At 34.3% G+C, this 25,138-nt stretch overlaps 7 protein-coding genes across 13 annotated transcripts; 2 read left to right on the forward strand and 5 right to left on the reverse strand.

The window, feature by feature from the left end:
- Nucleotides 1-379: 379 nt before the first annotated feature.
- LOC105192125 (uncharacterized) lies at nucleotides 380-2,061 on the reverse strand. Of its 2 annotated transcripts, XM_025297647.1 has the most exons (2): nucleotides 1,440-2,061; nucleotides 380-804 (listed from the first exon to the last, which is right to left on the reverse strand). In XM_025297647.1, exon 2 carries the CDS (start codon nucleotides 802-804, stop codon nucleotides 457-459), a length of 348 nt encoding a protein of 115 aa, XP_025153432.1. In that variant the 5' UTR covers nucleotides 1,440-2,061; the 3' UTR covers nucleotides 380-456. The 2 variants fall into 2 exon arrangements, with proteins under 2 accessions (XP_025153432.1, XP_011154331.1); XM_011156029.2 differs by lacking the exon at nucleotides 1,440-2,061 and having other exon boundaries at nucleotides 380-973.
- A 104-nt stretch (nucleotides 2,062-2,165) lies between these two features.
- LOC105192116 (Phosphatidylinositol glycan anchor biosynthesis class K) lies at nucleotides 2,166-4,274 on the reverse strand. Its single transcript, XM_025297645.1, has 5 exons — nucleotides 4,167-4,274; nucleotides 3,394-3,764; nucleotides 2,712-3,317; nucleotides 2,516-2,626; nucleotides 2,166-2,431 (listed from the first exon to the last, which is right to left on the reverse strand). Exons 2-5 carry the CDS (start codon nucleotides 3,460-3,462, stop codon nucleotides 2,195-2,197), a joined length of 1,023 nt encoding a protein of 340 aa, XP_025153430.1. The 5' UTR covers nucleotides 3,463-3,764; nucleotides 4,167-4,274; the 3' UTR covers nucleotides 2,166-2,194.
- Chrac-16 (chromatin accessibility complex protein 1) lies at nucleotides 4,175-5,170 on the forward strand. The gene is made up of 2 exons (XM_011156015.3): nucleotides 4,175-4,429; nucleotides 4,586-5,170. Exons 1-2 carry the CDS (start codon nucleotides 4,292-4,294, stop codon nucleotides 4,979-4,981), a joined length of 534 nt encoding a protein of 177 aa, XP_011154317.1. The 5' UTR covers nucleotides 4,175-4,291; the 3' UTR covers nucleotides 4,982-5,170.
- Nucleotides 5,171-5,598: 428 nt separating this feature from the next.
- Nucleotides 5,599-6,801, reverse strand: LOC105192114 (transmembrane protein 199). Its single transcript, XM_011156013.3, has 2 exons — nucleotides 6,337-6,801; nucleotides 5,599-6,246 (listed from the first exon to the last, which is right to left on the reverse strand). The coding sequence occupies exons 1-2, from the start codon at nucleotides 6,758-6,760 to the stop codon at nucleotides 5,996-5,998; spliced, it is 675 nt and encodes a 224-aa protein (XP_011154315.1). The 5' UTR covers nucleotides 6,761-6,801; the 3' UTR covers nucleotides 5,599-5,995.
- Muted (biogenesis of lysosome-related organelles complex 1 subunit 5) lies at nucleotides 6,400-7,980 on the reverse strand. 2 transcript variants are annotated; one of them, XR_003112735.1, is made up of 4 exons: nucleotides 7,581-7,776; nucleotides 7,279-7,467; nucleotides 6,782-7,029; nucleotides 6,400-6,475 (listed from the first exon to the last, which is right to left on the reverse strand). XR_003112735.1 is itself a non-coding variant. In XM_011156012.3 (4 exons), exons 1-4 carry the CDS (start codon nucleotides 7,874-7,876, stop codon nucleotides 6,862-6,864), a joined length of 534 nt encoding a protein of 177 aa, XP_011154314.1. In that variant the 5' UTR covers nucleotides 7,877-7,980; the 3' UTR covers nucleotides 6,804-6,861. The 2 variants fall into 2 exon arrangements, 1 of the variants encoding a protein (XP_011154314.1); XM_011156012.3 differs by lacking the exon at nucleotides 6,400-6,475 and adding an exon at nucleotides 7,783-7,980 and having other exon boundaries at nucleotides 6,804-7,029; nucleotides 7,581-7,663.
- Nucleotides 7,981-18,121: 10,141 nt separating this feature from the next.
- LOC105186360 (leucine-rich repeat-containing protein 49) lies at nucleotides 18,122-22,288 on the forward strand. The gene is given in 8 exon segments (XM_025297657.1): nucleotides 18,122-18,389; nucleotides 18,590-18,744; nucleotides 18,848-19,078; nucleotides 19,080-19,448; nucleotides 19,550-20,871; nucleotides 20,963-21,333; nucleotides 21,418-21,657; nucleotides 21,804-22,288. Coding segments are annotated over 8 exon segments (2,985 nt in total). The 5' UTR covers nucleotides 18,122-18,296; the 3' UTR covers nucleotides 22,008-22,288.
- Nucleotides 22,289-22,327: 39 nt separating this feature from the next.
- LOC105186333 (doublesex-Mab related 11E) lies at nucleotides 22,328-24,855 on the reverse strand. 5 transcript variants are annotated; one of them, XM_011146440.2, is made up of 3 exons: nucleotides 24,670-24,855; nucleotides 23,227-23,670; nucleotides 22,328-22,708 (listed from the first exon to the last, which is right to left on the reverse strand). In XM_011146440.2, exons 2-3 carry the CDS (start codon nucleotides 23,660-23,662, stop codon nucleotides 22,428-22,430), a joined length of 717 nt encoding a protein of 238 aa, XP_011144742.1. In that variant the 5' UTR covers nucleotides 23,663-23,670; nucleotides 24,670-24,855; the 3' UTR covers nucleotides 22,328-22,427. The 5 variants fall into 5 exon arrangements, with proteins under 5 accessions (XP_011144742.1, XP_011144738.1, XP_011144741.1 ...); XM_011146436.2 differs by having other exon boundaries at nucleotides 23,227-23,716; nucleotides 24,670-24,854; XM_011146439.2 differs by having other exon boundaries at nucleotides 23,233-23,716; nucleotides 24,670-24,851.
- Nucleotides 24,856-25,138: the final 283 nt, after the last annotated feature.

The following is a 25,138-nucleotide window of genomic DNA, read 5'->3' on the forward strand; positions in this document are numbered from 1 at the left end:
CCGGCATTATTCGGCTACTCGATTGTTCGGATAGCTGATAAAAACGTAGCGCTTCGAATTCGGATTACAGTAAGTACAGAAGTATCAAATCCGAAGTCGAGTTTGGATGCAATTTCGCAGCATGTTTGCAGCAAACTAGATCTTTCTCGATAATTTGATAATCGCTTCTGTTTACAATTATAATTTGATGGCTTAACTTGTGAGATGTGATCACATTTATATCTCTATTATTCGAATAATTCGGATAATTTCCTTATCAAATTAATTTGCTTTTTTATTTACCTGTTTTTCATACGGTTCGAATCCGAATTCGGTTTTGGACCCGAATCTCTCATTAAAGTCGGAATTTAGATCCGAATAGTGCGTTTAAGTTTTCGGATTAAAACCGACCTCGGATTTATGAATAGTTGGATATCCGAATATTCGGGAGGCCTGATGTGTACAGCCTCAGCACGGTCAACACTGCACATACTGAAGATGATCGCATGATTCTGTATGCATGTTAAATATTAACCCCGATTGACAATAGAAAGCCATCGGCACGCTATAACTGTGCTCGCAACGGTAAAACTTGCCGCAATTGAACGGATCTCGCAAGTAGCCTTGCTTCATACAATTTGGCAAAAGGGGAACGGTTGGTGTCGTCGGGAAAGCGTGTAACGCCGGATCCACCGGAGCCAGTTGGTCTATAAGTGATTCCATAGAACTTAATTCGTGTACTTCTATAAACTTCTCATGCGTTACGTACGCCTGCGTCACCATGCCCATTAGCAGCCACAAGATCCATCGAAACATGCACCGCATCTGCAGCATATTTCCGTGTCAATTATCTTTCGTTCGTTGATTATACGATTGCACGGCACGCCAATGTTGGCTATTTGTTGGATCAGTCAAGGGGAGATGCCATTGAAAACTTTAGAATCTTAGAACTTGTACATGAAATATCGTCTTTTTGCTACAAAGTTTATGTATATGTATATATGTTACATATATTATGTGTAGTTCACATATTTATATTAACTGTATAGAATTGCTTTCATATGATGAAAGATAACATATAAAAATGATTCGCTCGATATATAATTAAAACCACAAAAAATTCCAAAATTGACACCTCGAGCTATAAATTGGCGAAAATGCAACATACATTTGTATAAAATTGTATTTGTGTTTCATATTGTTTGTATAATATGAAAAAATAATATAAATGTGCGCCAATATTTATCAAACATAAGATTTTGACGGTTGTCTCTATGTTATCAACACTTTTAAAATTCGTCATCTATACTCTGGCATCTCCTCGAGAAGCTCGATCTGACCGTTGAGGTAAATTTGCGAAACCGAATCTTCTAACCGATTCAATTCTACGTGCATTAGCGACTCAATTTGCTATAATATTCGACAAAGATCAAGATTTAATACGATGAACTTATACTTACTTTAAATACAGCAAGTGTCTATCTGTTGAAATGTCTAATGTAAATATATATATATATATATATATGTTTATATCGCATCAATCGTTCGGAAGTATCCACGTTAGAGTATCATGTGAGACTGGCACATTCGATCAACTGTTATTCTCGCCTCGAAAAGCTCTTTATATGCAAACATGTAATTACCTCGATAATCATAGTGGAAATTCTATTTTTCACCAAGTTGACATGTAATGTCGCACATCATTCGTTGCTATATGTAAAATTTATCATGTATACACAAAGTTTATCATGTATCGATATTTCCGTGAACTATGATTTTTATAAAATTCATTTCTCTCTCTGATGTCTCTACTAATCTAGGTCAAGGCTAGATCATATCCATGGTCTATCCAATCTGTTGCTTCAGAACAGTCACCAAATGTTCAAGGATTAATACACGCGTGCGTAATTATCTTGCAAAAAGTAGTGAAACAAACGCGAATTTCTAGAAAGTTATATCTATGTAGTTTCTGTATTATTGTATTTTCTTATCTCTTGCCTTTCTCTCCTCATTTCCAACACAGATTAAACGACTGATTTACTTAGTAAGCAATATGATATAAAAAAGTTAAACAACTTTCAATGACGTACGGAATTATTTATCGATCGAAGTGGAAATGGAATTTCCATTTAAACCAAATAAAATTTTAAGAGAATATATGTAATGTTTCAAGAGAATGAACTTACGGAATTTTTGTTGAAATTATTCTTATTATTCACGTATATTGTGATACAGCAGGAAATTGTGCAACATAACTATACTTTCTTTCTGGTTCCTCAGCTTTTGTGTGGTTAGCTTTAATAGGTAAAACATTGACTACATTTGTCGTAAGTTCCACTGGCCTAAGTGATCCAAAGAAATCTGTTACTGGTACTTTATTAGGATCTCTTCTGAACAAATCTCTTCTTACACCCACTGTAGATAGGCAATAATCCCTTGGACATACTTTCAACTGAAAAAACCAATTATCCTTGCAGAGAGGTATAGCAAGAAAAATTTTAATCTAATGTTAAAATTATAAAAGTAAGGTACTTACAAATTCACCCAATGTTTTGGTACTGGATGGTTCTACCTTTTCCAAGAAATTTAATGCATAATAGGTATATCGATCTATGATATAAACACCGATTGCTGGGTCCACATGATGCTACAAAATATATACAGATATATATTATTAAAGCAAATACCACTTGAATGCAATTGTATAACTAAAGTACTAGCTAATAACTCACAGAAAGAGAATCTTCCCCTACTAAACTAGACGCAACTGCTAAAATATTTGGCGAATAAAATTTTTCATACATTGAGCTTGCTTGACAAGTATCAACAACAAATAAGATCTCATGATATCTTCGCTTTTGCCACATTTGCTCCAAAGCATCTCCCAGCTCTTGACTAGTGATCTCTTCAGAATCTTGAAACTTTAAAAATCCATTACCACCATGGCCAGTTAAATATATCAGAATATTTGAACCTTCATCTGTCAACAATTTCTTTGATCTGGGTGCTTCTTGCGCCAAACGACCAGTGAGTAATCTTACAAAATTTTCGACAGTTACTTCGTAACCTCTATAATCAACTTCTACATCATCGCCGTAAACATTAATATGTTGCTTGATATTGTTAAAAACGGTCGCTGGCCTAGGATTCCTAGGATTGCACGCCATATCATCGGCTATCATAAGAATAATTTGCGAGTCCGGTATACCCAAACGTTTAACACTCCGATAAATGGATAAAACATTCGCAACATGCCGATAATTAAACCAGAAACGTGACGTATCAACTAAAACGGCCCAATTGTTGGAATGTTCAGTTTTTGCAAAATTTTCTGGTATCTGTAAGATTAATAATCAGTAAATCATAAATGACAGGGATAAAGGCAAATCGAATGTAAATAGGAAAGATACATACCTCCCATGTGTGACACGATGCTACGAGAGAAACTAATATCGATACAGCAGATACTAAATGCATCCTCATCTTCTCTAAATGTTAATTAACAATATATCTAAACACTTATACATATAAAATGATAACACTATCCCCGGCTCCACGATGATGTAATAAACGAGTAAACCTCAAAACCACAAGAAATTAACCAATCACAATCGAGTGTTCTCCTCATCTTTGACTGTGATTGGTCAATTTCTTACGACTTAAGGTTTACTACATCTCTATTGTAGACCCAGAATATCTTTTAACATATAACTTGACATATCGTTCAACTGAATCTTCTTTTTTTCTTCTTCTCGATTATAATACTATCTCCCAGGACTCCAATCCTATAAGTCAGTTTTATACATTATTGATACGATTAATTTGATTTGTCTACGAATTAAATGATCCGTTTGGAACTATGATTGGTTGATTTGAAAAAATAATTATTTTTGTGAAATAATAAAATTGGTGAGTCTTAAACTAACTTAAATACATTTCATCTTGATTAATTAATCAGCTGATCAATTGTCAAGATAATAGATAAAAAATCTATCCATTCCTCTGTCTAATATTACAAAATTAATGGCTAAAACCCAGTTTGTAAATAAAAATAGTATAATAGTACACTTTAAATGTCCAAATGTGATCAGTTGATCAATTATGGAATGTATATAAGTTGGTTTAAAGCCTACTAACTTTATAACTAAACACTAAATTTCTGAGACCGATTTTGGAACAGCCCGTACGTTACACATGTTATGAGATTTTTCCGTTGGCCCGTACCGCTTCCAATAGTTTGCACACTCGCTCAGTTGCTGACTCTTTGACTTTGTTATTTTATTTTTCAGATCTTTTTCAGTCAAAAATACACATGATGAGTACACAAGCTTCCCCTACAAAGATGAGGGAGTTACGTTTACCAATTTCAAGAGTGAAAACAATCATGAAAAGTTCTCCTTACGTTGATACCGTTGGACAAGATGGGTTATACTTGGTTACAAAAGCTACGGTAAGGAAACAGATGCGTCTGTATTTCATTATGGTGGAAAAGGGCCGATGTATATTAAATTTATTAATGTGATAATTTATTATGTTATTTATATATTTAAATATATATTTATTATATTTCTTAAATTTATGTAGCATTTCGATGTGTATTTTATAGGAACTCTTTATACACTATTTAACAGAAGAGTCGCATTTGCAAAGCAATAAAGGGTCTTCATTGGACTACAAACATTTGGCGGAAGAAGTACAAACAAACGATGCATTGGAATTTCTCAGAGAAATAATGCCTAGAAAAATTACTGTTAGGCAGTTCAAGGAAATGATGGCAGCCAAAAATGAATCTCGTAGTAATTCTTCCGAGAGTAGTTCAGATTCTGACAGCGATAGTGATTCTGATACAGGTTCCTGCTCAGATAGCGATGAGACAAAAGCAGAAAATGGAAACTCATCAGGCAGTGAACAGGAAAGTGAGACTAAGGAAAATAGTAATTCAGTCAGTGACAAAAGTGAAAGCAGTGTTAAAAGTGACAGTGAAGATGACAGTAAGAGATGAGAACATCTACAAGCCTCTATATCTGTCACAATTTATTAATTTAAATCAATTTACAATTTTTTGTTATTTTGAACATAAAATATTGATCAAAATTATATATATATATATATGTCATTTCATTCGTTTGTAACTGATGAAATGAAAGCACCTACAAGCCTCTATATCTATTGCAATTTATTAATTTAAATCAATTTACAATTTTTTGTTATTTTGAACATAAAATATTGATCAAAATTATATATATATATATTGTCATTTCATTCATTTGTAATTGATCAGATGAGAGCATCTACAAGCCTCTATATCCGTCGTAGTTTATTAATTTAAATCAATTTACAATTTTTTGTTATTTGAACATAAAATATTGATCAAAATTATATATATATTATATATACATATATATATTATATATACATATATATATATATATTTTGTCATTTCATTCGTTTATAATATATCATATCACACTAATAGTAATATGGAAATAGTAATATGGAATTAACAATAATATTGAGGTCACTGTAAGTTGTAACATTTCATTCTTTTTATATACTGGAAATCTCAAAACAAAAAAATTACTACTGGAAATATTTTTATACACACACAGATGACAAATATATGTTAATTTGTGATATTTTCACTTGTATTTTGTTCATATTGTACAATTATACATATTGTACAATTATACATCAACTAAATTATATAAAATAAATAATTATCAAGTTTATTGTTACAATAATCATCTTTACTGAATAATATATAGGACTATGATAAAGACATAAATAAATAGCAAGCACCTTAATGTATCTTGTTTTGTCTCTTATTAATGACACATTATACAATATTTTTTATGGTATATTATTAACATATATGTATCATAAACTTAATATTAGCTTTTATATATTAGTATTTGAGATAATTTTAATTTTGTTTGATGCTATCTATTGCTTTATGCATAATATACTAAAATACTCAAATAACATGTAATACACAACAGATGCACAAATGAAATTTCTAGTCCTGATGCAATTTTTTAGTTTTGGATGTAGCAAGTACATCAAAATCATACTCATTCAATTTTAGAGCCAGAAAATAAATTTCAGCTAGTGCTACAATTAGTGCACAAATTATACCTAGAAGTAGTCTGAATCCAAAATCTAAATTTTCAACTAACAATTCTATTCCAGTGAATCCAAAAGCGAAGCCAGCTATCACAGAAAATATAAACTGCGCAACGGCGATAAGTTGTTTATTAATTTGCTTCACTGCAAAATAAAATTGTATTAAGAGAGAAGGTAGAAAGAAGAGATAAAGGTGATTAACAATATTATATAGAAAAAATAAATTTGCTTTACTTTGATACGCGATACTGTCCTCAGGCAAGAATTTCCGTACAGAATCAATGCTCTTTGTCATCGCTCGATATTCTCTAGCATCTTGTTGTGCCTTTAACTTCTTTATTCTAGCTTCCAACTCTGGATTCCGTGGTGTGATCTGTGGTGATGGCAATATTACATCAGAATTATCAAACAGTTCATGCAAGTAAATTTTTTTAGTTGCAGTTTTTCTATACTCTCTCAAATATCTGTTTAACCACTTGAGATCCTCTATTTTTAACATGGCATTTGCAGCCTCCTTTTTAGATTTCTTGGATTTGATTAAGGATACAATACCAGTTGGTGCATCATCTGTGTCTTTGATATTTTTTAAAATAAAATCTATCAGCTTTACAGCTGGTTTTATTCTTATAGTAGGATCTACAATTGATTCTAGTGGCATATTTATGTGAATTTTATGTACACTTTTCTGAAAAATGTCATAAGTTGGATCAATGCTAGGACAAGATGTATGTAGAGAAGCAAATTTGCGAATGTATTATCCTATGCTGTAATATGCAATTTTTTCTCCAAATCTACATAGAACTCCTGTATTTCGTTTTCTTTCTCTTGGAAGGTTTGATCCACTTTTTGACACTTATCACTCATATCATTCACAAATTTTTCCCACTCCTTTCTTCTAATTAGTCTGTTTTCATTTAAAATGCTATCCTGTAAAACAAAAGCATATTTGTATCAATTAATCTTTCTTCCTGGCCACTAACATATTATGGATCATTATTTCTTCTTTGAAAGCTTTATCTGGAACTAAATGAAATTAAAAAATGGAAAAATTTTAAACATGCTTTATCTTAAGTTAACTAAAATGCACAAATAAATGCAAATAAACCATAACATGCTAATAGCACAAAATTTCAATTAAATTTAAATTAAATGCAAGATTTTATTGTTGATACTCACACTATCAAAATTTTCTTCTCTCTGTAAGACACGGTTACACATGCTCAATGCAACATCCACATTTGCTTTGAGACTAGGTAAATGACAATCTCCCAATTGCTCGGTACGATCTAGTTGACTTTCTTTCAATTCCGTTGCATATTCAAGTATCTTAAAAAGACGTTCTACTTCCCTGTCAGCTCTCTTTTCCTGAAACCGAACATTTACACTAAAATTTAGGTTACAATCAGATGTCTTCAGTCACAAAATCTGGCCTATTCGACCATTGATATCACATAGTCACGAGGACAATTATCACTTACCTGAAATTCTCGCAAGAAGAATGTAATTTCTCCTTGGACGAACGGACGATGATCGAATAATCGGCTCCAGATTTCGCCCGTGTCTGCGGAAACGTGATGACGTATAATACAATGTATTGCCGTAATACTTATTATACGATAAATGCGTCCATCTACTGGACACACATACGCCTTATTAATAATCATACAGTGATCGTCGCACCTTTAATTACAGACGCCATATCATCGGTGAAGAAACGGTCGCGGCAGTCGTTACTGGACACAAAGCAGTTTCTCTCTCTCTCCCTCTCTCTCATCCTCTAAAATTACTCATGGATGCGAGCGTAGCGTTTTGCTTCCCAGGCCCAGTTGCACCAACATTATTTTGGTTTTAAGTGAGACTTAAACATAAGTTTATCTTTATCTTACTTACTAAATAAATAAAGACAGAGATATATTTAAGTCTCACTTAAAACCAAAATAATGTTGGTGCAACTGGGCCCCAGTGAAGTACCCATGTCACAGTAATTGAGAGTACCGTTTAAAAAATCCTTGTAAGGAAGAATTGCAAGGAATGTAAAATGGAACATAAGAAAGTTTTGTGAGAAAGAAAATAACACAGTAAATTGATATAATTGATGAAATTTAATGTATTGTGTTTATCATAATGATGAATCTATCACGCAATGTTACATCACCTATATTGTGTTTAAGCACGAGCACCGACGAGATATCAAGATTGTTGGCCTTACGGAATTCAGTGTACCAGACAAATTTCGCTGTATACTAGCGCCCTCTTAGGAATATCGTGGCCAAAATATGAAACGTAGCTCGAAATAAGCATGGATGGTAACAGATTTGGAATAATGGGAAAAAGGTATCGGAAGATATTAAAAACTATTAATACAGAAAATAGACCGAATATGTATGTGTGTATGTCTCTTAGGATTGCGAGACATGAGAAAATTTAGAATAATTTTCATTTTATAAATATATACACACGTTGGTATTTCTTAAGTTAATAATTCGAAGTTGAGATAATACTAAAATTGTAATCCGAAACACATAAACAGAGCGTTTCACAAATCCCTCGCTCCGAGAATCCATGAAGACATAGAACGGATTAAGATAAATATAAAATTCCCATACCATTTTGCGATATTCGCAACAATCGAACGAGCACGCGTATAGATGGTATCGAAAAAGCAATAAAGCCGCTCGAGCCAAGCGCGGCCCACATCATCTAACGACAGTTGCCAACGTGCAAGAAGAAGAAGAAGAAGGACAAGCCGCCACTACTTGTGTTTTACTTCGCTCTTGCGTTAACATATTGATCATGAACGAAGCTATTTTTTTTCTACAACTGGACGATGACGGCGACGACAAGCAGCCGGTTCATAGCTGACCGACTCCGCGGCCGGTGACGAGGCTGGTGAGGACCCGTTTTGCAGAGCTCGTGTTAATTAACGCGATAAGACTCCGATTATAAATATCCCGCGAGTCGACGAAATATCTGAACTTTTAAAAAAAGCATCAAAGAAAATCACGTTGATGTTGTCATGGGTGAAATCTCACCCTGGTATATATTTTTTTTTCGAAATAAAAAAAGCCAAACGAATATGCAATTAAATGTTATTTATCATCATTGGATATTAGATGAAAAGTAGAAGAGTTATTGTCCGCAGCGGATAATCTAATTTTTAATAAGAACGAGACAAAATTCGCATGGGATGAAATTCCACTCTTTAACGCTACCATGACCTTTAATTATTCTCCGAAAACGGCGTCACAACAACTTTGACACTTCTGTACAATTTGTTGCTAATACATTTTCTAATCGTACACATTCCTCTTTAATTAATATAAAGCTAACAAATATCCGATGCTTCGACAGAATAATTTTCTTTATTTCCAGTAATCAATAGGTAGTAAATCAATGTCGTGTACAGTTGGAAGGCCTCCTCGCATTCCCCTCGTTGTCCCGGAACCTTCGAGAAAAGAAAAGATGCCCAAGGGCAAGTCTCTCTTGCTTCAACCGCCGCCGAGGCCCACAATGTTTACATCACGCCGATTGTGTTGATCGGCTCGCGAGCGATGACACTTTTTGCCCTTCGTTTGACGTTTGACGAATTTTCCGGGAATAAGAAGTCGGAATTTCGCGCTCGGCATTCACGATCCGTCATCATCCGACTAATAATCATAGACACTTTATGAATCTGCAATTACTCTCGTATATATAATAATAATAAATTATAATTATAATATTATGTAATTATAATAAAATGTACTTGTAAATTCTCTCTATATATATGCAGTGTAATGTTTTATTCAAGTTTATATAGTATTATAATAAATGATAAACCTTCACTATAGAATATACATATCGAATGTATATATATTCTACATATTTTGATATTTTTTTATTCAAAGATGTTATTCTTATTATAATTGACGAAATGTTAATGATATCTAATTTGACTTTAAAAAACTATATCGAACTAAACTTGATTAATACATACATGATAGCATTTTTATTATAATAAAATGTTCTTGTAAATTCTCTTTATACATATACGGTATAATGTTTTATTTAAGTTTATATAGTATTATAATAAATAAATTATAAACCTTCATTATAGGATATATTATAATAAAAATGCTGTCATATATGTATTAAACAAGTTTTAGTTTGATATAGTTTTTGGTGCAGCCGCGCCAAGATTTTTTGTATCAAATATTTTTTATTGCATTGTTATAATAATTAATTTGTTACAATAACAAGTAAAATAATCATATAACTCAGTGTTCTAATAAATAATGATAAATTTTACTTGTAAAACTTTATGTTATGGACATTTTTTGTAACTAGGTTTACTTGAATATTTTGAATAACATAACCTTTAAAAAGATATATTTTTTTAAATATTGGACACTATTAACAAACGTGTTGAATTTTTATAACACGATATAATTTTTACTTTTAAAAGTTTATGTACATATATTATAAAAACTTATGTTATGTACATAATATATATCTTAAAAAAGACAATAATTTGAATTTGAAATTTCTAAAAATATTAAGTTAAGTATACAATAATCATATATATATGTTAGGTTTCTCAGTTGGCGCTACTGTTTTAATATATTACTTCTTTTGTACAGTAGAAAAGTGTTGCAGAGTTTTATTATAGTTATAAGTTTTACTTGTAAAAACTTATGTACACATATATACAATAAAAAAAATAATTTGAGTTTAATACTTCTAAAAATAACACAATACGTGTTGCATTTGTACTTGGCGCCTTTTTTTTACCTTATTGTTTAAAAAGGTATGTTTTATATAATATTAAATATACATACGTTTCACGTATAACCGTATACTCCGTGCCCACGGTGTTATTCATAACGACGCATTCATACTTTCCCTGATCTGTTACATCGGATTCGATAATCTGCAAGGCACCTGAAACATAAAATGCGATATTCTCGAACATCGTTCCTCTCAGGATTTTCTTGTCCAAAGAAAGATCAAGAATGCGATCGCAGATCTCGTGTATGTCATGTCAATAGAGACAGTTTGAATTCGGCGTAATATGATTCTTGGAACAGACGTAAATAAGTATTGTGAAGTTTGAAGCGAGTCTCTCACAGGCATGCTTTGAAAACACGAGTTGTTTTCATTTTCAGCTAACGGACGACGCAGGCATCAACACTGATCAGCAAGGTCAGCGACTGGTGGGGGGTAACCGTGCCTACCCGATAGTTTGTTTTCGTACGTTTATGTATGACTCCGTGATTGCGGAAAGGACATTGCTCCTCGGGCCGACGAACGATGCGCATACCGCGACGCAGTACGAGTGTCGGTAGTCGTATCGCGGTTAATACGCGTTTCTTTATCCCCGAATCTTACTTCCGCGAGTGTTAGAACTAGAGTCAGTGTCGTCTCCAGTGCTACGATGGAGTATCCGGGGGTGCTGCGACGGAGGACCAGAAGGAGGACGTCGGATTGAGAAGTCAGGATGGAGAGAGGACTTGGAGCGCGCCGAGAGACGTAGCCGAGGATAGCGATATATCATGTATGGTATTCGAGGTATCTTGAGTTACTATTATTACGCATTATTATTTTTCTGATTTTAACGGACCTTACTCGAAGTAAGGACATACCCGAGTCGAAATTAGATCAGCATTCATAGTTTATATTTTGAAAAATGATAAAATAGCTTGAGATTTGATTATTCCTCCGATTAACCTAATTTCACGTAACATGAGTTCTACTTTTCTTTTCACATAAAATATGAATATCTATTCAAGCAAGGTTGCTGAAGCAAGGTTTATCAATACAAATTTGTAATTATGTTCTCAATGAAAAATTGCACATAATTTACAAAACTATGAATAATGATCTTAGAATCTGATATAAATTTTACAAGTGTTGATTTTGATTCGTCTAATAATGCTCAGATTGCTGTTTTCGTTTAGAATCTGTTAGAATATCCGTTCCTCATACTTGTTTATCTTTCTTATTGTACCGAATGTGAATTAAAATCTCTATTAGTGAAACAGCATTATTAGACATAACCATTGTCTTTTTGCAGCTTCAGCTCTTTTGAGAGCTACAATTCTCATCATTCTCATTAGAAAAAAGAAAAGAAAAAAAAGAGAAGAAAAAAGGAAAAAAGAACTTTAAGAATGATGAGAATTAAAAGTGTTTTTTATCTCCCCATTTCCTCTAATTCTTATATGATTATTTAATCCTTATATATTTATCTCACGCGCAGTTCTAACAAAGGCAGTTCTATTTACGTTTTTATCTTTGTTCTTTTTCTTGCGCTGTTAAGCGAATATATAATCAACATCAACAAAAATCGCTCATTTAAACTAAGAATATAAGGATTAAGTACATATACATTATCGAGATAAACGAGTATTAAATAACTGCGGAATACTGCGGTCGCTGTTGAAGACTCATCATGGGCGAGACTGCGAGAGTAGCCAGATGTAACGTTCAGGTAGGACAAAGCTTGTTCACTATTGCGCATCTAGATATTCTGCATTGATTTTTCAAATTGAATGCAATTTGCAGGATCAATGTAGAATTAATATTTCGACTCGGAAAACACTCGGGAATGAAAACGAATTGTCATTGCACTTGGACAATCTTCTGACACTGATTTCCGGTATTGATCGATATTCGATTTTCGGTACTGATTTACTTTTTTATTACTTCACAAGAAAAAAAATTGATACGACTCGTTCATTTATCCGCGTTAATTTGATGAATAAATTAAATATTGATCGGTCTTCAATATTCGGTATTGATTTATTCTCTCATTTCTTTATAAGAAAAGAAAAATTGATACGAATCATTCGTTTATTCGAGTTAATTTGTTGATTAAGATTAGAGGGGTAAGTACCTGAAAAATGAGAACAAATTGTCATTGCACTTGGACAATTTTTTGACACTGATTTATTAATCGATATTCGATTTTTGGTACTGATTTACTCTTTCATTTCTCAATAAAAAAAAAAATTCATACGAATCGTTCATTTATCCGCGTTAATTTGCTGAATAAATTAAATATTGATCGGTCTTCAATTTTCGGTACTGACTGATTCTTTAATTTCTTTATAACGGAATAAAAATTGATACAAATCGTTCTTTTATCCGACTTAATTTGTTGAATAAATTAGTGGGGTAAGTACCTGCAAGATGAAAACAACTTGTCATTGCACTTGGACAATTTTCTTGACATTGATTTATGATATTGATCAGTCTTCGGTTTTCGGTACTGATTTATTTTCTCATTTTTTTATAAGACAAAAAAATTGATACTAGTCGTTCGTTTATCCGAGTTAATTTGTTGAATAAAATTAGAGGGGTAAGTACCTGAAAAATGAAAACAAATTGTCATTGCACTTGGACAATTTTCTGACACTGATTTACGATATTGATCGATATTCGATTTTCTGTACTGATTTACTCTTTCATTTCTCTATAAGAAAAAAAAATTCATACGAATCGTTCATTTATCCGCGTTAATTTGATGAAAACATTAGGTACTGATCGGTCTTCGGTTTTCGGTACTGATTTATTCTGTCATTACTTTATAAGAAAAGAAAAATTGATACGGATCGTTCGTTTAACCGAATTAATTTGTTGAGTAAATTAGTGGGGTAAATACCTGCAATATAAAAACAACTTGTCATTGCACTTAGACAATTTTCTAACGCTGATTTATAGTATTAATCAATATCCGATTTTCGATACTGATTTAGTCTTTGATTTCTCTGTAAAAGAATAAAAGATTGATGCAAATTGTTCTTTTATCCGCGTTAATTTGATGAAAAAATTAGATATTGAACGGTGATCGATTTTCGGTACTGATTTATTTTCTCATTGCTTTATAAGATAAAAAGATTGATACGAATCGTTCGTTTATCCGAGTTAATTTGTTGAATAAAATTAGAGAGGTAAGTACCTGAAAAATGAGAACAAATTGTCATTGCAATTAGACAATTTTTTGACACTGATTTATGGTATTAATCGATATTCATTTTCGGTATTGATTTACTCTTTCATTTCTCAATAAGAAAAAAAAAATTCATACGAATCGTTCATTTATCCGCGTTAATTTGATGAATAAATTAAATATTGATCAGTCTTCAATTTTCGGTACTGACTGATTCTTTAATTTCTTTATAACAGAATAAAAATTGAATACGAATCGTTCTTTTATCTGACTTAATTTGTTGAGTAAATTAGTGGGGTAAGTACCTGAAAAATGAGAACAAATTGTCATTGCACTTGGACAATTTTCTGTCACTGATTTATGGTATTAATCGGTATTCGGTTTTCGGTACTGATTTATTTTCTCATTTTTTTTAAAGACAAAAAAATTTGATAGGAATCGTTCGTTTACCCAAGTTAATTTGTTGAATAATATTAGAGGGGTAAGTACCTGAAAAATAAGAACAAATTGTCATTGCATTTGGACAATTTTCTGACACTGATTTACGGTGTTGATCGATATTCATTTTCGGTACTGATTTACTCTTCCATTTTTCTATAAGAAAAAAAAATTAATACGAATCGTTCATTAATCCACGTTAATTTGATGAAGAAATTAAATATTGATCAGTCTTCAATTTTCGGTACTGACTGATTCTATAATTTCTTTATAAGAGAAGAAAAATTGATACGAATCGTTCTTTTATCCGATTTAATTTGTTGAGTAAATTAGTGGGATAAGTACCTGAAAAATGAGAACAAATTGTCATTGCACTTGGATAATTTTCTGACACTGATTTATGGTATTAATCGATATTCGGTTTTCGGTACTGATTTATTTTCTCATTTTTTTAAAAGACAAAAAAATTTGATAGGAATCGTTCATTTACCCAAGTTAATTTGGTGAATAAGATTAGAGGGGTAAGTACCTGAAAAATGAGGACAAATTGTCATTGCACTTGGACAATTTTCTCACACTGATTTATGGTATTAATCGACATTCGATTTTCGGTATTGATTTACTCTTTCATTTTTCTATATGAAAAAGAAATTCATACGAATCGTTCATTTATCCGAGTTAATTTGATGAATAAATTAAATATTAATCGGTCTTCAATTTTCGGTACTGACTAATTCTCTCATTTCTTTCTAAGACAAGAAAGATTGATACGAATCATCCGTTTATTCGAGTTTATTTGTTGAGTAAATTAGTGGGGTAAGTACCTGCAAGATGAAAACAACTTGTCATTACACTTGGACAATTGTCTAACGCTGATTTATTGATCAATATCCGGTTTTCGGTACTGATTTAGTCTTTGATTTCTCTATAAAAGAAAAAAAGATTGATACAAATCGTTTGTGCATCCACGTTAATTTGATGAATAAATTCGATATTTATCGGTATTCGATTTTCGGTACTGATTTCTCCTTTCATTTTTCTATAAGAAAAGAAAAAATTCGGACGAATTGTTCACTTATCCGCGTTAATTTGATGAAAAAATTAGATATTGGACGGTCTTCGATTTTCGGTACTGATTTATTTTCTTATTTTTTTATAAGACAAGAAAAATTTATACGAATCTTTCGTTTATCTGAGTTAATTTGTTGAATAAGATTAGAGGGGTATGTACCTGAAAAATAAGAACAAATTGTCATTGCACGTGTGCAATTTTTTGACACTGGTTTATGGTATTAATCGATATTCGATTTTCGGTACTGATTTACTCTTTCATTTCTCTATAAGAAAACAAAAAATTAATATGAACCGTTCATTAATCCGCGTTAATTTGATGAAAAAATTAGGTATTGATCGGTGTTCGGTTTTCGGTACTGATTTATTCTCTCATTTCTTTATAAGGAGAGAAAAATTGATACGAATCGTTCGTTTAACCGAGTTAATTTGTTGAGTAAATTAGGGGGGTAAGTATCTGAAAAATAAGAACAAATTGTCATTGCACGTGTGCAATTTTTTGACTGATTTATGATATTAATCGATATACGATTTTCGCTACTGACTTACTCTTTCATTTCTCTATTAGAAAACAGAAAATTAATACGAATCGTCCATTAATCCGCGTTAATTTGATGAATGAATTAGGTATTGATCGGCCTTCGATTTTCGGTACTGATTTATTCTCTCATTTTTTTATAAGAGGAGAAAAATTAGTACGAATCGTTCGTTTAACCGAGTTAATTTGTTGTGTAAATTACAGTGGTAACTGCCTGAAAAATGAGGACAAATTGTCATTGGACAATTTTCTGACACTGATTTATGGTATTAATCAATATTCAATTTTCGATACTGATTTACTCTTTCATTGTACTATAAGAAAAGAAAAATTTGATACGAATCGTTCATTTATCCGCGTTAATTTTGTTTTTATTATATATAAGTGGTCCATGGGACAATTAAATATTTGAATACATGTTGCCGTATTAAAGTCTCCTCTATAATAAACGATTTGACACGTCTGGAGACGCATGATGTATCGTTGCCTGCATCCCTTTCCCTTCGTTGCCTGCTTCCCTGTATAAAATGTCGAATTGAAACGTATTAAAAAGTATTGACATTTTGAATATGTCTGAATTCTGAATCTTTTTGATCCGAAGAAAAGGATTGGAAAGTATTAGTTCCCATTAAATTTTACTGCGCTAAATGCGAGACGGTCTCTTTCGCCCGGGTGCCTCACCAGGGAAATTTCTCTGGTACGCTAAATCCCGTAAGGCTATCAGTCTTTGTAGTATATCTCGTCGGTGCATAAGTGCATTTATATTACCTATACATACATTTTGAAACATTTTCTTTGGATATTATATCAAACGGATTTTGCGTGTCACGTAATATCCTTCGGACTACACGGACATTATTATTTTGATCATTTTAATTTCTTTGGTATTCATTGAATTATCCAGAACGCGCAACTGCCATGTTGAACGACTCAATTGTCATGTGAAATGTTTCGATTTTTACAAATTCATATAAAATTTTTCATTTTTCACTGATTCACAGAAGTCTTTCACTTTTTATTAGTTTACGCTAGGGAAAAGATTCATGATCGCTGCCCCGAGCAGCTGCAACGCTTTTTCGAATCATCTATGTCGGCGCGCTTTTACTCCTCAGATTTCTGTCATTAATAACTCGATAATTATTGCGAATCTCGCAAAATGGTATGGGACTTTTATGTTTGTCTCAACCCAATCTACCCTCACACTTCGGATTGGCAGCTAATTACCGGACACTTCGTATGATCTTCATGATATTAATCATACACAATGTCAATTCTTATTTCTTTTTTGCGCATGTTAACATGTTAATTCATGTTATAAACGCGTAACAATGTGCGAGACCGTGCTTGTCAAGTACGCTATTATGGTTGTAGCACGGACATAAACCGCCTAAAAATGGATGTAGCACGGACTGCCACTACATGCAGGTTTTACCGCCGAAACCTGAAAGTGGATGTAGCATCGTAGTTCTCCTCTCAAAATGGATGTAGATGGCGCCCTTTCCCAGTGCGGAAAGTCGGTGTTGGCCGCTCTCTCACGTTCCTCTCTCTCTGATATTACCTCGTCAGTAACACGGGAGTCCGTCGGGGCTCGTGATGTAGCCGCGCGTAATAGACGCATGCGCACGAAAACCTGGTCGTGGGATAATATCCCTCGACTCTCCCATCACTATATTTAATTCTTCCATTCGATCTTTTTACGGGATCAGTCATTTGCTCGATATTTTTTATGACTTTGATTTATCGACGCAAACGATGAGGAAATTATTTTAAAGTTCCACTACGAATCGCCACCGTCTTTCGCGAAAAATTGATGTTGTGGAACAACTCAATGACAAGTCGAACGGATTGTTATCATTTAAGTAGTACGCCTTTCTCTCTTTTTCCTTTACAACGGTGAGTCTGTTGGCGTTATGGAATATTATAGTATATTGATAATAATTTGTTCGATGTATATTAAAAATAAATACGTACGAAGATATTTATTTTCGACATTTCTGAGGTATGATCGATCACTTCGTTTTCCGGGTAAATTTAAAATAGTCCTTACGCGCCATTATGCGCAATAGCGTTTCTCGTTCCTTATTACCGCGATCATATGCGCAATGACAAACAAGAAATAAATGTTGTCTTTACCGATAGCTTTGGATCGTACGTATAACTAGAATCTTTCGGAAATGTTCGACAATTAAAGTACATTGCAAAGATGTGAAATGCTCTCAAATGTTTGGTATAAGATACACTGTTTATCACTTTGACGGGTTGATTACATTTCTGTGCTTCGGTTATGTAATGCCATTGGGTAACAATACGCGGGTAAGAGCCATACTTTTAAAATATATCGTTCCAAACAGCTGCTGTTTCAAATAAATTCGTTTGTACCTGATAGAGGCAACATACCCGATTGGAATTATTTTTCTGTTCATTTATCATAGGATGTATGTATGGTTGAATTATTGTAATTCCTATATTTTCATCGATTGATATTAATGTGTAAGCAATATGTCTTTCTTCAGACAAGAAAAGTATCATTTGATGTAAAAGGAAAATCAACTGTTCGAACAAGTATTCCAGAGGAAAATCAGTTTCTGACAATAGCAGCAGCTTTACCAATTTTGCCAGGTACACCGGTACCTCCAAAGCTATTGAAGCATTCCTACAACTCATTCAGGTAATTGTTTGCAAGATGAAACAGAACAGCATTCAGTTTGCTGCTTAATATAAATGCATAGATGCCCTTTTATATCTATAAATGATATATTTGGCATTGACAGTTCCACGGGAACTCCATTTGAGATTGAACATGCAGAGGCTGGGATATGCGATGTGGTTACGTTACAATGGACAGGAGAATCAAGGACAGTTGTGGCATCGAGAACATCTGCCGAACGAGAGAAGAACCCTGACAGAATATGCCTTGACAGGCGGGGTCTGACAACATTTCCTACTGTGATTGGGGAACCAAAATTGAGATTGATGTCTCTTCAGCACAATCTTCTGACTAAGATTTCTTGATTTATATGATAATCAAATAGAGAAAGTATGTGATCTTGGTCTTTTGGAAAATTTAAGAGTATTATTGATAGGGAAGAACAGAATAAGAAAGATTGAAGGTTTAAAGCAGCTTTCAAAGCTAGAAGTTTTGGATTTGCATGGCAATCAAATTCAACAGATTACCGGCTTGGAAGATCTATTGTCGTTAAAAGTACTCAACTTAGCTGGGAATAGTATTAAGAATATAGGCTGCAGTGACTTTCAAGGCTTGATATCGCTAAAAGAACTCAATCTACGTCGGAATAAATTAAAGAAGTTGTTAGGATTTGGTGAGACACCACAATTACAGAAATTGTATCTGAGTAACAATGACATTCATAGGTGAGTAGTGTGTAAAAATTATTCTTTCAAGTTAGTAACAGAAGTATGACTTCGTAAAATTATATTGTACATATATCTCAGATGATCTTGATGTTTTCCAGGATTGAGGATCTGGGCAGTCTTGCGAAGGCCTTGCAAATCAAAGAAATAACAATAGATGGCAATCCAGTAACTTTAAATGCCGATTATATCTCCTTTCTCGTGTCGTACTTGCCAAATCTTCAGCTTTTATCGACAATGCAAATTAGTGAACAGATTCGGAGAACAGCAATGGCTTGGAGATTTTCGAAGGAACAATCTAACTCGGCGTTCCTTGATCTTAGCACGCAAGTTTGCATGAACGTACGTAGGGAAGAAGTGATATCGAATGCCAAAATAAATTGGGAACTTCTCAGATCTAGGAGTAAAGTTTCCGTTGATAGTTCTAATAAAACGGCGGGCAACATCAAAGGCAACGGCATCAATATACTACACATGCAAAATCCGAATAAATTCAATACTGTAAAAGTACTGAAGAACCTAGACAAGACCAAAGCGAAAGGCTTCGGCAGCTTAACATCCATAAACGAAAATGTGGAAGCAAGGAAGATACATATAAAAAAGAGAAGCAGCTCTAGCGATAATTTGCTTAAATTGGAAGATACGTCTAGATCATATCCTTTGGAATTTAAGCTTCCACCTATACTAGGTTCTATAGTAGATAGCTTAACGAGCGATAAATTTGAAGAGGGATTGTCTAAAGATGGTAAAGAAAAAATTGATAGAATGAAAACACTTAGCGATATCGAAAACACGTCGGACAGTGATTTAGACAGTTCAGAGAGTCACGAGAGCTTGAAGAGTGGTTTAAGGTGTCATCTGTTTCCTACTAACAATTGTGTCTCAGCCGATTGCGACAAGTCTGCTATTTCTAAGCAGTTCACTGCAGCCAAAGATATAGCCCCGATTAGAACGGACAATTTGCACGGCGAAGATAACGAGAACCAAGGACAAGATAAAACAGCTCTCTCTGCGACACGGAAACCTTTGAAATATTGCGATATAGTAACGAGCGAAAACAAAAGCTTAAACAGTAGATTGCTTCAGAATGTGAAGGTATTCTATAATCAAGACGGGTCAAGCGATTGTCAATCTAAGTCAACCGTAAGCTCCTCTGGATATTGCTCCTTAAGCTCAAAGGCTAGTAGTTTAGACAGTTGTAAATCATTGTTAAGCGATTCTAGTGGCTCGTCAATACCCAAGAATACAGTAGCTCATAAGTCTCACGATTGCGATAAGGAGAAAGGTAGAATTAAGAGCGCTCAAGTGAAGAAGGTGGTGTATTATAAGAGCAACAGAGCTGCGACAGCTAGAGCGAAATTCAAAGCCCTTGCACCACCAAGTCCGCCTCCGCAACAAGCAGTGCCTAAGGACAGGGAGCAGGGTAGGCTATAGCATTCCTCTTTTTTTTTCTTCGCACACGCCTTATTTTCTCTTTCATACGTGAGATATGACATGGGATACTGTTCTTCTAGGTGGGGATTATTTGATAGAAATTGTTGGTCGATGTTTGAACATTTATGGCCAAGGTGCCTTGCGTTATATAGATAAAACCTGGGACGTGTCGAAGGCCCAGGATGTTAATGTCGTGAAATTTAATTATGTGCAATTTAACGACGTGGCGAGAGTGCTGAGTAAACTGAAAGGTAGATTCCCTCACGCGGAACATTTCGTATTCAAAGAAACCAACATCAGTCTTCTCGGTCAGCTGAACGCTTTAGCTGAGGTACAAGGATTAACCAGTATACAGATAGACGCAGGGAATCCTATTGTGTCTAAGGATTGGAAGATGTACGCTATATTTCGATTAGCTCACTGGGGACTTACGGTTATTAACGGCAAGGAGGTACGATGATACTCTCAGATACTTTGAGGAATCCTGTTTTATCAGATTTGTTTATTGATTCAAACAAATATAATATTTCTGCAGATTACAACCGAAGAGATTGAGCTTGCCAACCAAGAATATGCAGGTCTCATAGATATAGTAACATGTTCACTGCCAGACTCTTTATTGCAACCTTTGTTGCAAAGACTTCACTTAGAAAAAGTGCAAAGACAAAGCGGGGAGCAAATCACTGCCAAACAATTTTTATTCAACTGCGATTTGGCACTTAGAAGTGTCGTTGCCAAGGAAGCGTTGCAATGGAGGAAGGGAAACGTGACACAGGTAAAATAAAAGATAAATGTAATGTTGGTTCTTTTATCACAAGTTGTTTATCATAATTGTAAATTAGAATATACTATTGCAAAAATGATAAAGTGTAAAAGGATATTGTTGTAACTAGGGCATATCTGTTTAATTTGCTTTCATAGGAAGATCTTATTTGGAGACACAAAGGAAAAGTACACTTGCTAAATTTAATCAGTCTCACTGTAAACGCCATACAGAAGTTGCAGATTCTAGAGAAGCAGTGGCCGTGCGTTCTGCATGAAATAATTTATAACACTTTGTCCGATTTTTCCGAGATGGACGTGTACATGAAACGCTGCAGCAAAACGCTCGAGATCGACAAGTAATATTGTTTTATTAATTTTTATTTATGATATACGATGTTATACTTGTATCACGTGCAAGCGTCACGTTCGAATTTACTGCATCAACATGTAGGTGAAGTGTACAAGGTACATGTACAGGGACAATTTTATGTGCGTGTGTGTACGAGTGCGTATGTGATGTGATAATATATATATATATATATTTGCTGATTGATATCTAAGTATAGAACAATAAATTCTATATAAACATTGTTAACAGATTTTTTTTAATGTATAGTCATTAAATATATATTGTACATTATTGCAATATACAAAGATTCGATATATATATACGTTTCTCTTTTCTACTGAACAATTTGCGCAACATTTATAAAAATTTTCATTTAACCAATGTATATAAGATTATTATATCACGAGATTAAAATACAGACATCGCGGACATCATTTTGTGCCGATGATAGATTCTACGCTGAAGGAGATTGGCGTTTTCTTTTCCAAGTGAGATTCGCTGTTTGTGGTAGCGCAACCCCGTGAGTCCGGCCGGGTAGAGATAAAATTGTTCAGGTCCTCATTCGTTATGTACGATTGTGTTACCTCATTAAGCCACGGGATCGTCGGACACGCAGAATGGTAAGATTGCACTTTCAACGTGGACTCGGCTTCTTGCTTTTGATTACATCCCATCGACGATAAGGTACCTAACAATCGCGGATGCGGCGATACTGAAATATTGGATGAATTTTTTGCATTTCATGTAATCTCGTTTTTTTTTACACGCACTTGTATCACCATATTAGGAATACTCATAAATAATCAATTTTCAAATTTCAAAATGAAACATCTAAAAGCTAAATATTTTCTTCTCAAACAATGATATAATAAGAGACAAGAAATATATTAATAGATAAAGTTTTTAATTTTTAAATAATATAAAAGTTACTTAAATGATTATAATTATCTCCTTTTTCCTTTCCTCTTTTTCTCTTTGATTCAAATAGAAAATATAAACAAAAGAACACACAAGAGCCAAATGCTATTTAGTCTTTACCGCCCTTTTTTCCCCCGTACCTTTGATATAAATTAACTTATAAATACACTTTCCCAAATATCCCAGAGAGAAATAGCATTTTTTACATATACAGTTCAAATGTTCAAAAAACTGACGAGGAGAAGAATCTTGTAAATACTCGATTACTATCCTTAATATTTCAGACACTTGCTTCTGATTGTAGGTACTCACACGCACCAGGTAAACCATGTATGGCGTTCAATCCGTAGAAACCCTGCGTCACGCTGATGCTAGTCTGCGTGAAATGCAAGTGGTGCCTCTGAAAGTTCTTCGTTCTTCTACCGCAGACCGCGTCCGACTCGTCGTATTTCCCCTTAACGTAATAAGGACTCGCGGTGTCCGTCGGCGATTTGTTCGCTGAAGACAACAGATTGTCGCCTTGCGCCTGTTGCTGCCTACGCAGAGCAACTTGCGCTGCCATCACCCGCTGCCTCTCAACGACCAACAGACAACAAGGACATCGGCAGTCCTTCCATGCGCAGGATCTCTTGTGACCCTTCAGACCGGATATCACACCGTGGTTCCGGCATCTCGCGCACTTGGGGCTCCGCAAACGTTGCTCCATGCTCGGGTTCAGACGGTTCGAAGAGCCCCCGTCGGTTTTCATCTCGAGCTCTGTATTATTCACCATCGAATGACATAATCGCGTATCCGGCCGTCTCTAAAGTATGTAAGTTTCGATTAAACATCGAGTCTATGAACATTGATATCGCATCGCATCTGTCTGTTCGATAAGCGAACGACAAGGACTACGGAATAAAAAAAAATTATCAGAGAAAGTGTCAAAATTCGTTTCGAAATATGCACATATAAAATCATGTAACGCGATACAATTTACACGCAGAACGCCGTGTAAGACTCGCTTGGTGAATGTTCCAATTGGTGATGATTGCACCCGTTTCTCTTAATAAATCCGCTCATACGAGTTTATATTTGTCCTAAACATATGTTCTTATTCTAACTTTCATATATTACAAGTTACAAGTTTCGAATAAAATTTGAGTAAACACCGAAACGTCATAATTACAAGTATTGCTAACGGCGACACTTGGCAGTTACTCGCCGACATCTTAAGAACCGATAGTTAATACTGAATATGTCCATTGGTTAAATTTATTTTTCAACTTCATCGAAATTAAACTGTCAATGAAAGAGACAGGACTAAATTGTCATATCACAAAATGGTTCTTCATTCCTGAGGAGATAAAAATGCATAGAAATCTTTTCATAAAATAGACAAATATAACACGTTTAAAAGCCCAAACGTTCGAGCTCCCCAATTTGCTTGACAGATGCATTTATTTATTTGTATCATTAACTTATTAATTTCTCTTCACGATGAAGTTGCTCCGTCACTGATTGAGACGTTCACCTTAGATCGGGTAATTTCGTTGCTTCCGTGCGAATTGTATCGTCGAGAATGCTCTACGTACAGATTTCGTTCACAATGTATACATTATTTGTGTCTAGACTTAGTCTTCTTCAGTTCTCAAGTAACAAAACAAGGATTCTGCACATCGGCCGGTTTCGCGCCTTTTACGCGGAGAAAACCGAACTCTCTCTCTGCGGGGGGGAGTGTTTCTCTTTTCGCTGTTTCAATACGTGTATATTTACCCTCTCGAGACACGCGATAATTTCATTAAGGACCGTCGCCGATCACGCAGGCGGGATTACACGCGATTTTCTTCATTCAGATCACGATACCACGCTTGCGTATATCCGTCCGGCTCTTCTCGGATGCGTCGACTAGATTACCGATACGTCCCGCTGGAGGAGATAGATATACTTGCAAGAATACTTCTTGTTCTTCGCGCGAAGAGGAGGTGTCGTCTCATCTCCTCCTACTGATTCAAAATGTATTTTTAGAAGGCCGACGTGTTGCCATTGGCCCGAGAGTCCGAGAAACTCCGCCGCTCTCGTCGACGGCGAGCCAATGGATCGCTCTATGCTTCTCTTCCTCGCGTCCTTCCTGTTGTACGAGTATAGTTTGTAACTCCTCGAGAAAGAAAAATCTCCCGTTAACCGGCTGGCTTGTTTGATTACAGTTCGCACGATCACAGAGAAACGCAGCGATGTTTCGTTA

Source organism: Harpegnathos saltator, unplaced genomic scaffold, assembly GCF_003227715.2.
Source record: "Harpegnathos saltator strain DR-91 unplaced genomic scaffold, Hsal_v8.6 scaffold182, whole genome shotgun sequence".
Classification (NCBI taxonomy): Eukaryota; Metazoa; Arthropoda; class Insecta; order Hymenoptera; family Formicidae; genus Harpegnathos; species Harpegnathos saltator.

Bases quoted from the DNA above. Each gene is read 5' to 3' on its own strand.
- Muted (XM_011156012.3), bottom strand. From the start codon at position 7,876: ATGAGAGAGAGGGAGAGAGAGAGAAACTGCTTTGTGTCCAGTAACGAC. The intron at 7,468-7,580 runs GTAAGTGATAAT...GTTCGGTTTCAG, and splicing joins TCTTCTTGCGAGAATTTCAG to GAAAAGAGAGCTGACAGGGA. The intron at 7,030-7,278 runs GTGAGTATCAAC...TTTGTTTTACAG, and splicing joins GAGAAGAAAATTTTGATAGT to GATAGCATTTTAAATGAAAA.
- LOC105186333 (XM_011146436.2), bottom strand. From the start codon at position 23,686: ATGGTGAATAATACAGAGCTCGAGATGAAAACCGACGGGGGCTCTTCG. The intron at 22,709-23,226 runs GTGAGTACCTAC...CCAATATTTCAG, and splicing joins ACATGGTTTACCTGGTGCGT to TATCGCCGCATCCGCGATTG.
- LOC105192114 (XM_011156013.3), bottom strand. From the start codon at position 6,760: ATGCCACTAGAATCAATTGTAGATCCTACTATAAGAATAAAACCAGCT. The intron at 6,247-6,336 runs GTAAAGCAAATT...TTTATTTTGCAG, and splicing joins GGACAGTATCGCGTATCAAA to TGAAGCAAATTAATAAACAA.
- LOC105192125 (XM_011156029.2), bottom strand. From the start codon at position 813: ATGCTGCAGATGCGGTGCATGTTTCGATGGATCTTGTGGCTGCTAATG.
- LOC105192116 (XM_025297645.1), bottom strand. From the start codon at position 3,462: ATGAGGATGCATTTAGTATCTGCTGTATCGATATTAGTTTCTCTCGTA. The intron at 3,318-3,393 runs GTATGTATCTTT...TTAATCTTACAG, and splicing joins CATCGTGTCACACATGGGAG to ATACCAGAAAATTTTGCAAA. The intron at 2,432-2,515 runs GTAAGTACCTTA...TGGTTTTTTCAG, and splicing joins CCAAAACATTGGGTGAATTT to TTGAAAGTATGTCCAAGGGA.
- Chrac-16 (XM_011156015.3), top strand. From the start codon at position 4,292: ATGATGAGTACACAAGCTTCCCCTACAAAGATGAGGGAGTTACGTTTA. The intron at 4,430-4,585 runs GTAAGGAAACAG...TGTATTTTATAG, and splicing joins ACTTGGTTACAAAAGCTACG to GAACTCTTTATACACTATTT.